The sequence below is a fragment of the Bos grunniens genome, chromosome 25 (assembly GCF_055505025.1).
Source record: "Bos grunniens cultivar Pamir isolate PY7600 chromosome 25, Bosgru_T2T1.0, whole genome shotgun sequence".
Lineage (NCBI taxonomy): Eukaryota > Metazoa > Chordata > Mammalia > Artiodactyla > Bovidae > Bos > Bos grunniens.
Genome location: NC_141189.1, coordinates 13,707,997 through 13,721,987, shown reverse-complemented (window position 1 = coordinate 13,721,987; position 13,991 = coordinate 13,707,997). Strand labels below are relative to the sequence as shown.

General features: G+C 49.4%; 1 protein-coding gene across 3 annotated transcripts in view; it reads left to right on the top strand.

The window, feature by feature from the left end:
* Positions 1-9,121, top strand: part of CALN1 (calneuron 1) — a 462,927-nt gene extending 453,806 nt beyond the window's left edge. For 2 of the 3 annotated variants that reach the window (XM_086374691.1, XM_086374690.1), the window contains exon 6: positions 1,604-9,121. In XM_086374691.1, coding sequence (XP_086230817.1) covers positions 1,604-1,731 — 128 coding nt within the window. In that variant the 3' untranslated portion in view covers positions 1,732-9,121. The remainder of the gene's footprint in view (positions 1-1,603) is intronic. The other variant, XM_086374692.1, reaches the window with a different exon arrangement.
* Positions 9,122-13,991: the final 4,870 nt, after the last annotated feature.

Genomic DNA, 13,991 nt, shown 5'->3' with positions numbered 1-13,991 from the left:
AGCCCTGAGGTAGGCAGCCTTCCCACCAGCCTCCCAGGAAGGGGTTTCTGCCTCACGGTAGGTGGGAAACTGTGTATAAACATCACTGCAGGACCAGGAATGGACAGGGAAGGAGGTGGAGATGAAAAGAGGAAAAAGGAGGAAAAGAAATTCTGTCATGGGAAACAATGCCTGGAGGAGAGACCTGTCCCTCTTTTTTTCAAAGCTTTTCCTTTCTTGGGACTTCCCTGGCAGTCCAGTGGTTAAGACTCTATGCTTCCAATGCAGGGGGTATGAGTTCTATCCCTAGTCAGGGAACTAGGATCCCATGTGCTGAGCAGCCAAGAAAAAAAAAAAAAGCTTTTCCTTTCTTGTTATTTCCATTTCCCTATTTCTGGTCTATATTCGTAAACCATATTTGTTATTGCTTCCTGATCAAGACCAACTAATGGTTTCTTGTGGGTCTTATAAAAATGGTGACACAAGACCTTGCCCAACAGAAAGATGAAGAGAGTGCCACCCCAGGAGCCAAGGTTAGACCCTTGGTGCCACAGAATCTGGGGGCAGGGACACCCTGCCTCCAAAAAGTATGAGAGGAGTTCGTGCCTCCCTGCTTCATGCTGTCCACAGTGCTCATGGTCCCCATGTCTCAGATCTCATCAGGCGCAGGGTCACCTGGGTAAACATGGACGATCACTGGCCCAACTCTCACGCATGCATGCTAAGTCGCTTCAGTCGTATCTGACTCTTTGCAACCCTATAGACTGTAGCCTGCCAGGCTCCTTGGTCCATGAGATTCTCCAGGCAAGAATACTGGAGTGGGTTCCCATTTCCTACTCCAGGGGATCTTCCTGACCAAAGGATCAAACCAAGTCCCTTATGTCTCCTGTATTGGCAGACGGGTTCTTTTACCACTAGCGCCACCTGGGAAGAACCCACTTCCAGAGTTGCCCATTCAGTAGATCTGCGGGATGCAGGGGTGGCCTGAGAATTTGCATTTGAATAAGCTCCTGATGATGCCATGCTGCTCACCCAGGAACCCTGCTCTTGAGACACTGACATGCATATTCGCCATAATGCTGTAAGTCGCTTAGAGTCACTTCAACCATCAGCCACCCTAGGAACAATCCTAGGGAAGGTAAGTGTCTTCCAGCCCCGAAGGAGTCTGTAGCGAAGCACTGGAACCTGGTTCTGTCTGTACCAGCTGCCTCAGACATGGGAGGCTGGTGCTCTGCAAAAAACGGGCATGGCAGGCCTGAATGATGCCTTCGGTGAGACTCACTCTAAAAGGTTGCCTATTTCCTCCATTGCTGTAGCTCCATTATCGCATCCAGAAGCCTGTACCTCCCAATGAACATCACATCTGTCATGATTTTTGTTCTAGAAGTTTTGCCACCTCCTACCACCTGCCAGGACATGGGATGCCCAGTGTCCTCCCAGAGCTGACCTGGAGATGCTTTGTTGGAAGTGACCAGTCTTCATGCTGGGGTCTGGTCCCTGGGTTTGTTGAGGAAGAGGTGCCCGGTCCCCAACCCCTTCTCACTGTGTCGTTTTCCTCTCCCCTCCCCACCCTCTCTCCCCGCCTCCTGACCCTCTGTTCCCCTCTCTCCTCTCCTCCCCGCAGTGCATTCCCAGAAGCAGAACAGACAGACCTGTGTCCGAAAGAGCCTCATCTGCGCCTTCGCCATGGCCTTCATCATAAGCGTCATGCTGATTGCGGCCAACCAGATCCTCCGGAGCGGCATGGAGTAGCCGCCTCCCCAGCAGCTGCGCTCCCAGCTCCGCGCATGTGCTTGCCCCGCGGGCAGACTCGTCCTCCACACAAGCGGATGCGGACGGTGCAGACGCGGCACCGTCTGGCGCAGAACCCAAGGTTGCAGTGCAACCCCGTGTCGTGGCAAACCCACTCCATCCCCTTGGCAGGTGCACAAAAGGGCTGTCTTCAATGCTTTAATGGTCTTGTTTCCAAATGCAATAAATAGCCAGGAGTTCCGGACGACCGCTTCAAACGCCGGTAGGACCTCGAAAAGATAAACTTTACGTTCATCTCGGGATTCCCATGGCAATCCAGGTTGGCGGTGTGAGGGAGCAAGAGAGAGGCTGACCACCACCGCGCCCCCTTCGTTCTCCCCGGGGGTCAACTGGAGACTCCCCCCACCTCCACCTCCACCCCCACCCCAGGGCGACCCTCAAGTCCCAAGAGGCTGACTTCTGGGTTGCTGAAGAAGTGGACGTTCCTGTCCCACCCTGGCTTCCTTCCTCCACCCAGTGGAGCCCCCTCCCCACCCAGACGTGAGGGGAAAGCCATTGAAGGGGGTGCAGCGCCCGGCGGTCTGCAGGGTGCACCCCTCCGCTTCCGGTCTACTGCCTTTTCTACGGGACTCTTGTTGGCAGAGTTGGGGGGCCCTCGGTTTCCGTCGGCACTTGGCTTTCTGTTCCTAGAGCACACCGCGCACCAGCATTTTGGAATCTGCAGAGAGCCTTTCTCCCAGCTTTGCTGCCTGTGCTGCCATTTAGACGACAGAGAAGCATAGCCGTGGGCATCTCTATAACCTGACACACAGACAGACGTATCTATCGGGCTTCTTCAGGTGTGACATCCATCCATCGTCCCTCATCGCTTTACTGCTGATAGTAGCCTGTCCTCCGACACACATCCCTGCCTCTTGGGCTGGGTCGTTTGGGGATGGGGAGGGGCCGCGGCTGGTGGTGAAGGAGGTGTTTGTTGCAAGCCACGCCCCAGCTGTCCAGAGTGATGGAGTCTGAACACATCACCATGTGTAAGAGACCTCTGTAAGTCAAGGTCCTTGTGCGCTCGCCTTTCTCTCATCTTCAGATTTGCTTTGTTAGTCTGTCTTTCCCAGATAGAGAAACACCATCCCAACGGGAAAGATGGAAGGATCCAACGATTGTATTTCATGTAACATGGTCCTGCAGTTGGATTCTGCAACTGACTCATTTTCATGAGAAAACGAAAAGATGTTAATAAGCTCAGCCGACTCCACAAGTAAAACATTTCTGTTGGGGAAGGGAAGTGAAGCCAACCCCATCTCAAGTCTCTGATTTCCGGACTTTTCCTAGTTGCCATATCCACCACCGTCACTCACCCAAGCTCGAGTAGTCTGATTAGCCAGTAATCTTTCGTAGTAGTACTTCCCTTTGTATGTTTCCAAGCTCAGGTCTTGATTTCTGTGGTGGGATTGTCTTGCTCCTCTTTCTTTCCATTGCATCCTAGAGCTACAAGCTTTTCCTCCGTCCCTTTTCCCTTTTCATTCAGTATGGAGGTGCCAGACTCCTCTTTTGCTGCACCAAGTGGTTTTGGGGGTGCGGTGTGTGTTTTGGAATCCCTCCTCAAGCCTCCTGTCCCTTTCTGCCCTCTCCCTCCAGTCTTCTCAGACTTGGAGCACCCAAGCTGTCAGCTTGGGGTCTTCTTCCAAATTACCCCTGCAAGCACTTTGGACAACAGCCCGGGAGCAGCTCTCAAAATTTCCCCACTGCAAATATCCAAAATGAGCACAAGTAGAAATAGGGTTTGAGCCATAGCATGGAGGGAGGAGCAGGAGTCAGCTCCCTGGAGCCTGGGAGGTTGTGAGTGAGTCCCTCTGTGAAAAATGCCCAGGGTCCCCCACATCCAGGCCAAGTAAGGCAGCGACCTGCCCACCCCTCTTGCCCGCCCAGCCCTGCCAGACACTGTGTGTCTATCTGCCTCTCCTCTCTCCCCTCTTGCCTGACTCACCTCCATCCCTCAGGACCAGACTTCAGAACAAGAACAGGTGCAAATGCAGAATATGAATGCACAGGGCAAGTTCACCGTTAGTTTCCACCCTAAGCAGTTTGCCCCTTCTCTCTCTCTTTTAACTGGACTTAAGTAAAAGGGACTCCATGAATGACTCAGCCATGTCCTCCTGGGGAAAGGGGTATGAGAGACACCAGGTAGACTGGATCCAGACCCCAGGGATGACTCTTAAAGGACCCTGCCCTATGCGAGGGCAGTGCTACAGGTGATGCTGGACTTCAGGGCAAAAAACAAAGAGTACTTCTAGAAAGTACAAGTGCTTGTGCCTCCTCCTGGGGGGAAGGGACCTTGACGGATATGAGGGTTAAACCTTAGAGAAATTAGCTGCTGTGTAAGCAAGGAAATCTAGAAAGACACCGACAGCCTGTTTCCCAACAAGTCCTCAGCATCCTCTCCCTAAAGAGGACCCTTTTCATCTCTCCTAGTGACCAGGAAGTAAGTTCATCCTACCCAGGAGAAAATCTAGGAGAAGGTGTCCTAGAGAGGATGACTTCTAAGGATGTTGCTAAGGAGAGAGGGCAAGAAAGACGCCATAGACTTTGATGGGCTTGAAGTTAACCTCCTACCGTGGTAACCTCACACACTGTGCCAGGACCTGAGTGTGTGGAAACAGCCCAGAGGCAGTGGCAACCTGCAGGCTCTGGGTGCTAAGAGCTGGCACCCTGGCAGCTTTGCCTGGATGGTCTGTCAATGGTACTGGGTATAAGATGTTGGCTTCCCACTGTCCCACTCCAAGTCCTGTCCACACCCATGATACTTCAAGCCAGTCAACACCTTCCACACTGTGGGATTTCCTGGGTGCCTGGACGAAGACTCTAGGAGTCGCGGTCCTCCAGTGTGCCATGCGGCCCCTGGCTGGAGGGGACCTCTGCAGAAGCTGAGAGGGAGTAACTCAACTCTTACTCTGTCCTCCCTGTGAGTAGACTTAGGAATCTCCTATGGGGTGGCTGAGTGACTGGCAAACCAAGCTGGGCTCATTCTTGTCCTCTATACCACCTCTTCCTACCACACGAGTGATGATTTGGGAGTCATATGCGTGAGAGACAAGGGGTACAGACCCTGATCCCCAGAGAAGCTGTCTCCCATCACTCCCAGAGCCCCCAGACAGGACCCAGCCCAGGAACTATTAACCGTGGCTTCTGGCATATGCGTGGGTCCCACATGACCACCAATCTGGTAAAAAAAAAAAAAACCAGGGTGTTGCCATGGAAACCCTTGCATTCCACCCTGAGTGTGCCAAGACTCACAAAAATAGGGAACATTTCCTTAAAGAACAAACACTTGGGCTCAGCCTGCTTGCATCCTGACTCCCCGAATCCATAGCCCGCTGGTGGGAGAAATTAGCCTGAAAGAAGCTCTGCCTTTGTCTCTTCTGTTTGGACCTGTCCTTCTATTTGCTCAGGAGAACAGGAGCCAGGTGGTACCTTCCCCACCTCCCAGAGCCCAGAGCAAAGACCCCCTGAATCTGGGCAAAAAGGCAGGAATGCCATCTGGAAAACAAAAAATATTTTAAGCCCATCTTTAAAAGCATCTGTTTGCCTGTTGAGAAGCTTTCCCACAAGCCAGAAACGTGAACTAAAGTGAACTGAGGTTTACATGTGGTCCTCGGCCAGTCCAGTGGTTTCAGAAGTTTCTAGGTGTTTGATTTGCCAAGAACAAGACTTGTACAACATGTCTTCTGTCTTGAAACCTGCTGCCTGTCTCAGTTTGCACCTGACGAATGGTCTCCTGTCTGCTGTTAAGCCAAAAGAACCTAATGAAAGATCGCACGCTTATTTTGATAATCATGTCCCCATCCCAACCTCCCATCCACAGAATCACAAAGTGATGTATTGAAGAGCTGGGAGAGAGAAATTTATCCTTTATTCCAAACGCCTTCTCTCGGCTTAAGTCCAGACTCAGGTCATAAATCAAAGAGAGCTTTGCTCGTAACCAATAGCTAGCAGCCTCCCTGGGACAGTAGAGGACATGACCGGAAAAGTAGGGTGTGACCCCCAAGCTCCTCAGCACGGCTGGCATGGCCGTGCGTGGCTGCACGCCTTGAAGCCCTGTTCTGCTGTGCTCTTGTGCTCTGCCCCCATGGAAGCTACTGAGTTCTGCTCCTCAAACCATACTGGTCATTTTACTGCACTGATTATTTGTCCAAAAGTCTGTAGTGATTGTGTTATTCATTCTATCCCACTAAGATACCCAGAAGGCCTGGAACCCGACTGCAAAAAGAAGGGGCCCCTTTTTCTATAATACCATGATGATACAGATGGATTTGGGCTTCTAAACTTGGGCAATATACTGGTTGTGTTGCCAGGAGGACTGTGGAGCCATCTTCCCTGGAGATCATTTATCTGAAATGAGCTCAGATTTCTCCTTGGCCTCTTCTGCAGTCACGCCAGGGTGAAGAGTTCATAACCTAAAGATCCGGCTCTAGCCATCCTCCACCACCACCTCTACTCCCCCAGAAGGGGAAAAATATCCTTCAGGAACAGAAAAGAAGCATTATTCCACAGCTAAGGTTTTCAATTTGAATTATTTAAAGCAATGGAGAAATAGAGCAGGGTTCAGGCTGCCTCTTTCGGACACTGTCTCCATGACAATTTAAATGTCAGAACTGTTCAGCTTCACTTCTTCCTTCCTTTGACTGAGTCACTCAGGGGACTGTCCTCCGTTATGTGGCCTTGTCATAGGCACTTGGTTTGGAGGGAAAAGGTCAGGCGTGCAGACCAGCCAAGCACTTCTCTTAGTGTCCTATGCTCTGTGCTAAGTCCACAGTCATTGAAATAGCCATGGTTTCTAGTGAATATTGGTTTAGGACCCTCTTTATAAGGTCTCAAGAGACCAGATAACAATACTCAAAAAGCCTTGGAGGCAAAATTAATGTGATTGTTGGCTTGAAATATAGTCACAAAGAATCAGGTTCTGCCAGTCCCCCAAAGACAGTCGTCTGAAGTTGGGAAAAACTTGCCAAGTATCCTGCCTTTCTGCCCCTGCCTTGGGTAGCTTATCCACTGAGCACATCCCCCCCCCCCTGCAATTCTGTGCCCCCCATATTGGGCATAGCTCTCATCTGCCTCTTTTCCTTGAGAAAGCTGGCTTGGCTTTCAAACCCATGCTTCTCGCAGTGTTACACATTATTGTTCAAGTGAAACGGAAGTAGAGGCTGGAATTTTCCAGGGGAGTAGAGCAGCAGGATAATTAGGGAGGAATATTCCAGGGAATGCAAAATTCAAGTATGATGTTGCTTCATCCCTGTACCTGGGAGAGAAAAAGTTTTTAAAAGGTGGCTGTGGCTGATCTCTGAACATTTTCCATATACATCTGGTCTACCCTGGGAGCCTAGATGGGCTTGAGTGCCATAGGGCTGCTGCCCACCAACCTGATCCCAACCACATGCACTGGGAGCTTCAAGAGGGGGCTGGTAGCTCACCTTTCCTTGGGGGATGCTGATTTGCCAAACCCCAAAATGCCTTTCCCAGAGTGCTCTGTCTGGGCTCAGACCTGTTGAGGCTAGGAGAGAAGACATTAGTACTGGATATGTAAGCAACTCGGTCAGCCAGAAAGATCAGAGGAGGCAGGGCCCCAGTTGCCTCTGCCACCCACCGGTCAGATAATTCTGAGCGGTTTTCCCTCCCAGCCTCAGTCTTCTCATCTCTAAAACAAGAGGAAAGGTCAACCTGATGACTCAGAAGAGCCCTCCTCTTGTGACTATCTGAAACAAATCAAAGTGAATTCCCACACTTGATAGGGTCCCTATGTCCCCTATGAATTGTATTAAGAACTTTTTTTTTTTAATACAAATCCCCAGAGGCCGTTGTGGTAAAGTATCTCTTTTGGTGTCCTTTGTCTGTAGATGAAACAATGCAATGTCCAGTGCGTCTTGTAGACAGGAGGTTTTGTTTGTTCCCTGAGGACTTGCTGATTCAAGGGAGCATTCAAGAAGGGCTTTGTGTCCTGTCTGAGCCAGGGTCAAAATGAAGGGCATGGGGTCACTGTACCTCAGGTCACATGGATCAGAATTCCTGACTAAGGAGGGTAAAACAAAGCCAGATTCCGGGAAAAGATGCAGTTTCCCCATCTGAAAAAGCCTGACTGGAAGTTACTGAGTATAAAGAGCACAACTTTTGATCATTTCTTTCTTTACTCATTTTTCTGACCCTTGGAACAGCAGTTCCTGTACGTGTGATAGTGGCTTGTAATTATTCGTACCACTGCAGAAGGAAGAGAGTCACGGTCTCTGGGGATTGTTAGGAATTCGATTAACTGTCTGGGGAGACAGGCACCAGCAACACTCCTTAGATGGCTGATGAGTGATGCTGAGCACAGGTGCCTGCTTTAGAAGCGATCCACCCATGATGAAGGATAAAGGGCAGAGAGAGGGCGGTTACAGGGTCCACACAAGTCTCCAGCCCTCTGCCCATGACAACCTAAAATCCTATGTCTCTCTCCTGTTTTTTTCTTTTTCTTTTCCTGAAGTAAATGGAGGTCCCAGTCATTGTTTTTCTAGTGAGCCCCAACTGCTCTTTCCTGCAAAGTCCTAGATTGGCCAGGGAAGGGTCCTCTGAGCTCCTGGTGGAAATTGACACAAGTCGCCGTCGGCTCTCTCCAAGGAAAATCAAAGAACGCGCTTTCTTTCTAATCTGGGAGTCAGGCTTCGGGGGTCTTTGAATGGCTTCTTAGTGGGGTTTGATTTTCTTTCCCAATTGGAAGTCTAGGAAGAAGCTATTTGTCCAAGGACTCACCAAAGACAATGCCCTTGGAGGAAAATCAGCCCCCAAATCTGGCTGGGGAATGGGTTGGCAAGCTGTCATCTGCTGGGGGTTGGGGTTGTTGTGATCCTAGGGGTCCTTGGAATTGAGATGTGAGTTTTTTTCCAAAGCACAGTGGTAAATGGCGGGATGCAAATTGGAGCACAGATAAGGATTATTACAAGCAGAATGACAAGAGCTTGGCAGATCTCCTATCCAGAATAGGCCACTAAGACTGCAATCCTGGGTCACAATCTTCCCATTTACCTCATTCATATTCCATCTCTTTTATTTTTCCATTCAGTATTCATTGATGATTTCTGCTATTAAATAATGAGAGAGTCAGCAGATTAGTCAGAAGAAAATCTTTATATAAAATGTAAATACTAATATAAATTAACTTGGCATGCAACTTACTGATCTCATGAAGTACATATTATTATTATGTTATCTTAGTGTATAAAGGAAACCTGACTGCCATATTTACCAGATGTTTTCTCTAACCAAACTTGTCTGTAAATATATAATCTGTATAAAAAAAAGAGTCTAATTTACCATTATTTATGCAATAGAAAAAAATAAAAGTTTTTTTTTTCTTTTGATGAGAGATTCAGCTTGTTATCTGGGGGTCTTATTTGCAAAAGTGTCGTAAAATTCATTTCCATGACCCTGAAGGGCAACCAGATCTGTCTGATGACTGGCCAGCAACATCACCCGCTTCCAAGAAGCAAGAAGCCTGCAAGAAAGCTGCCGGGGATCTGGTCTTTGGCGAGGCTTCGGAGGGGGAATGATTGACAGCAGGGGCAGTAGCTGACTATGGAGCATATGGTGAGAAATAGGAACCAGCTTCCGGCTGGGGAGCAGACAGTCTAATTAAGAAAACTTTGCAGACACCCAAGCTAATGGTGTCAGCCTCTGGGATTCCATTTGCCAAGCCCTTCCCAATATTAGTATTCAGGCACTGCTTAGCTTTTGCTTAAACATTTGGAATTTTTCATGTTAGTTAAGCTTCTTGGGCATAGGAAAAAGAAACCACACATTCCCTTATAATATATATAAGGAAATGTGCTGTGCTCTGCTTAGTCTCTCTGTCATGTCTGACTCTTTGCGACCCCAGGGACTATAGCCCCCCAGGCTCCTCTGTCCATGGGATTTTCCAGGCAAGAATACCGGAGTAGGTTGCCATTTCCTACTCCAGGAGATCTTCCTAAATGTCTTAAGTCAAAAATCTTGAGTTTCCTATGAGTAGAGTCTCGCAGTGTCTCAGGGTCCTCTCTTCTGAGTACTGCATCTTATATACCTTCTCAGGGGAAACTTAACAAGGTAAAATCACTAAGCTTTGCTTTTTGCTTAAAAATTCTAAATATAGAGTATTCTACAAAAAGCACATGTTCCCCCACCCCTTCTGTTAAAGGGGGCCTCTGGCAAATTCCAGTGAGATAATAACTTAGTTTTTATCATCTCTGATCTGGGTTTTAAGAATTATTTTTTATTATAAGGGAATAGTTAGTGATGAATATTCATTCTCCTGGGTACTTACTCCAGGAGGGGGTGTCATGCAGGACAAAAGACTCACCAGAGGGCTGAGAACAGAACTCCAGTCTGACCCATGACCATGGAGATCATGAAGCCTGAAGGCTCAGAGATAATATCCAGGACAAAACAAAGCTATCCCTCAGAAGGTGAAGTATCTTTGAATTTATTGGGATTTTTCCATACTTCTGGTGATAAGTGAATGCCTTTGTCTTTTTCTTTTTTTTAAGGTAAGTGAATTTCAAAGGCTTTTCTTTCAAACAAAGGTATGTCTGCCACCCTGTGTGCAATTAGAAAGCCATGCCCTGGGACTTCCCTGGTGGTTCAGTAGTTGGGACTTCATCTTCCAATGCAGTGGGTGCAGGTTCAATCCACAGTTAGGGAGCTAGGATCCTGTGTGCCTTGTGGCCAAAAAAACCCAAGACATAAAAAAGCAGAAACAGCGTTGTAACAAATTCACAAAAGACTTTAAAAATGGTCCATGTCAAAAGTCTTAAAAAAAAAAATTAGAAAGCCGTGCCCATCGCTTCTCCTGCCAGTTCTGGAAGGTCTACCTGTGGCAGGTTGCCTGGCCTTGAACGAAAAAGGATGGGTGGCCTCCCTGATGGAGGAACTGAGGTCATGTTTCCAGGTTGCTCTCACTCACCCCCCTGGTTTTACTTCAACCCAGTACACTTGTGCTTTACTCACTGGTGATGGACCAAGAGAGGACGCGGCTGCTCTCCAGCCCCCTGGCTAATCGTCCCCAGGTCCTGGGGCATCCACTGTATGTGGGGCCATGCTGCAGCCCCCCAAGCACAGGCCAGTGTGTAGCTGGAAGACTCTTCTGACTTGGGACATCTCCAGCCCTGTAGCAGTGCTCAGAGGCAGCAAGGCCCCACTCTCAACTTCTGAATTTCCTAGAATTAGAAGTAAAGGTACCATTGATGCTACAGGGCTGTGCCAAGGTGACAGGCTGGTAGACGCTTTGGGGCTTGGCGCCCCACTCTGGCTCTCATAAACCTTGTCCCCATTTTTTTTTTTTTTTCTATGCTGTCAAGATAATTTGAAGTTAACTGATCTTTAAACACGGCGGCAGTTCCCAACCCTGGTTGCACATAGGAATTGCCTGGGGAAAAAAATCCAAAGTCTTGGGACCAGCCCCAGATGCCATGATTCCATCGCTCTGGGATGCAGCCTGGGCTCAGGGATGCTTGCTCTCCAGGGGATTGTCTTCAGGGTGAAGCACCAGGGCAGCAGGTTCCTACTCTTTCTGATTTGGGTCATTTCCAGAGAAACAGGTCAGTCCTCTTAGCACTGCGCTATGCTCGGTCATGTCCAGCTCTCTGCGGCCCCATGGACTGTAGCTCCTCTGTCCACGAGATTTCCCAATCAAATTGGGGCGGGTTGCCATTTTCTCCTCCAGGGGGTCTTCCGGACCCAGGGATGGAACCCGCCTGTCCTGTGTCTCCTGCATTGGGAGGCAGATTCTGTGCTATTAGTGCCACGTGTTGGCACAATGGCCTTCAGGGTGTGTTCCCTCAACTAGAACCTGGGAACTTGCTAGAAAGGCAAATTCTCAGGCTACGTGGAACATTTCCTGCCCTGACAGTGAACAAGGGGCTTTCCTGGTAGCTCAGTTGGTAAAGAATCTGCCTGCAATGCAGGAGACACTGGTTCGATTCTTGGATCGGGAAGAGCTGCTGGAGAAGGGATAGGCTACCCACTCCAGTATTCTTGGGCTTCCCTTGTGGCTCAGCTGGTAAAGAATCCACCTGCAATGTGGGAGACCTGGGTTTGATCCCTGGATTGGGAAGATCCCCTGGAGAAGGGAACGGCTACCCACTCCAGTGTTCTGGCCTGGAGAATTCCATGGACTGTATAGTCTGTGGGTTCGCAAAGAGCTGGACATGACTGAGCGACTTTCACTTTCACTTTTTTATCAGTGAACAAGGATGTCAGTCATCAGCAATTGTGACCTTCCAGTGTGAGCCGTTGAGCCCTTAGACACTTGGGAAGGAAAAAACACCTGCCATCAACAGCCATCAGACTGCAGCCACTCCCTACTGTGAGCCCTAAGGGAACTCAGGATACTGGCCCCAGACAGCTTATCAAAGGAATGATTTCAGTGAGCCCAAACTTGCATCTTCCCATACATAGAAAAGTCCTAAATTCCTTAATTTGGAATATCTGAGTTTCTTTAATTAACAATCATCTTTTGATGTTCAGACTATCTGCCCTTTGTCACAAAAATCCTATATAACCTGGCTTCTCCCCTAGCCTCCTCCAAGCAGTTCTCTCAGGGTTACTTGAGATGCTGCCTCCCGTGCTTGAAGTCCTAAAAATTCCCACTGAGTAAAACACAACTATGGCTTCCCTGGTTGCTCAGTGGTAAAGAATCTGCCTGCCAATGCAGGAGACAAGAGTTCAATCCTTGGGTTGGGAAGATCCCCTGGAGAAGAAAATGGTGACCGACTCCAGTATGCTTGCCTGGGAAATCCTATGAACAGAGGAGCCTGGCGGGCCACAGTCCATGGGGCTGCAGTAGAGTCAGGCATGACTTAGCGACTAAACAACAACTCAATTTTAGGTTGTGAATATTTTTTTTAGGTCTACACACCCCAGACTATGGAATCTGAGATTCTGGGGGTGAAACAAACAACAAGCCCTACAGGTGATTTGGAGGGTGATGCTCCCTCAACAGTGTCACCTCCTTCTTAGTGACAATGTTTTTCACAATGATGGACAGTGGAATCAATATATAATTATGATTATGATCAGATTCACTGGGTGCTTTATAAATGAGGGAATGCCAGGGCCTCTCACTGCACATCTATGGGATCAGAACCTCAGGAGAAAGAGTTGTGGGTGGGGATCATTCAGGAACCCTCTGGGTATATTTGGAAGGGAGGTTTGAGCTTGAGTCTGCTCAGCAACTAAACACAGCAAGCCAGGATCAGGAGCCAGTTCTTTGCTGGTGGTTGTTGTTCAGTCACTCAGTCGTGTCTGACTCTTGGCGACCCCATGGGCTGCAGCACACCAGGTTTTCCTGTCCTTCACAATCTCCTGGAGTTTGCTCAAACTCATGTCCATTGAATCGGTGATGCCGTCCAACCCCCTCATGTTCTTTGGTGGCCCGGCAGTAATGCTCCCAGCCTGGGTCTCAGGAGGAACTCCCTAGGCCTGGTCCCCAGGTCATCACCTGCAGTGTAGCCCACATCCCCTCAGGACAGCAGCGGAGACCCATGTGGACTGCAGAGACCTCTGCTCTCCACTGGCTTATAAACCAGAGGCTCTCAGTGCCTTTCTGATGTCAAAGCCATGGCCGCCAGGCTTGTCACTAGGAGGTCAGGGGGTGGGGGTGGAGCGTGCAGGATGACTGACACCCTCCCACTTTCCCCTAAGATTCACAGGGATGAGAGCAGAATAAAACTGAGCACAAAGAAGCAACGAATTGTCTGGGGTGTGAATTACATCTCTCTAAAGCTGTTATAAAAAGTGAGCGAGCACACGTGCAGCTCTGAAAGAGGAAGAGAAGCCAGAGATGGAAGGCTGGGGATGGCACTGAGCCTCCTATGGGTCTGGCAGCCTCGGGTCACCACCTGGGACAGCTGGCAAGGGCCTCCCGATTGCCTCAGGCAGAAAGTCCTGCATCTCAGAAGCAATGTGGCCAGGCACGAGCACCCCATCCTTCAGCCTCGGCTCTCCCCCGGCCCATCAGAAGGAAGAGGACCCAGCCTGAGGCTCGTGTGTTTGAGTCTCTCTGGTCCAGGAACTACGGGGACTGCTTTTTCCTTGGTCTGTGTCACTCCAGGGCTAGCCCTCCGTTCCTCTGCCAGCCATTTCCTCTAAGGATGACGTGTTCAGTCTGGAAAGAGAATGTGGGGGTTAGGAGGCCCTCGAGGTGTCTGCAGTGCTACCCGAAGGGAGGAGATGGGGTTGTGTGTACAGGGCAGGGATAGGCT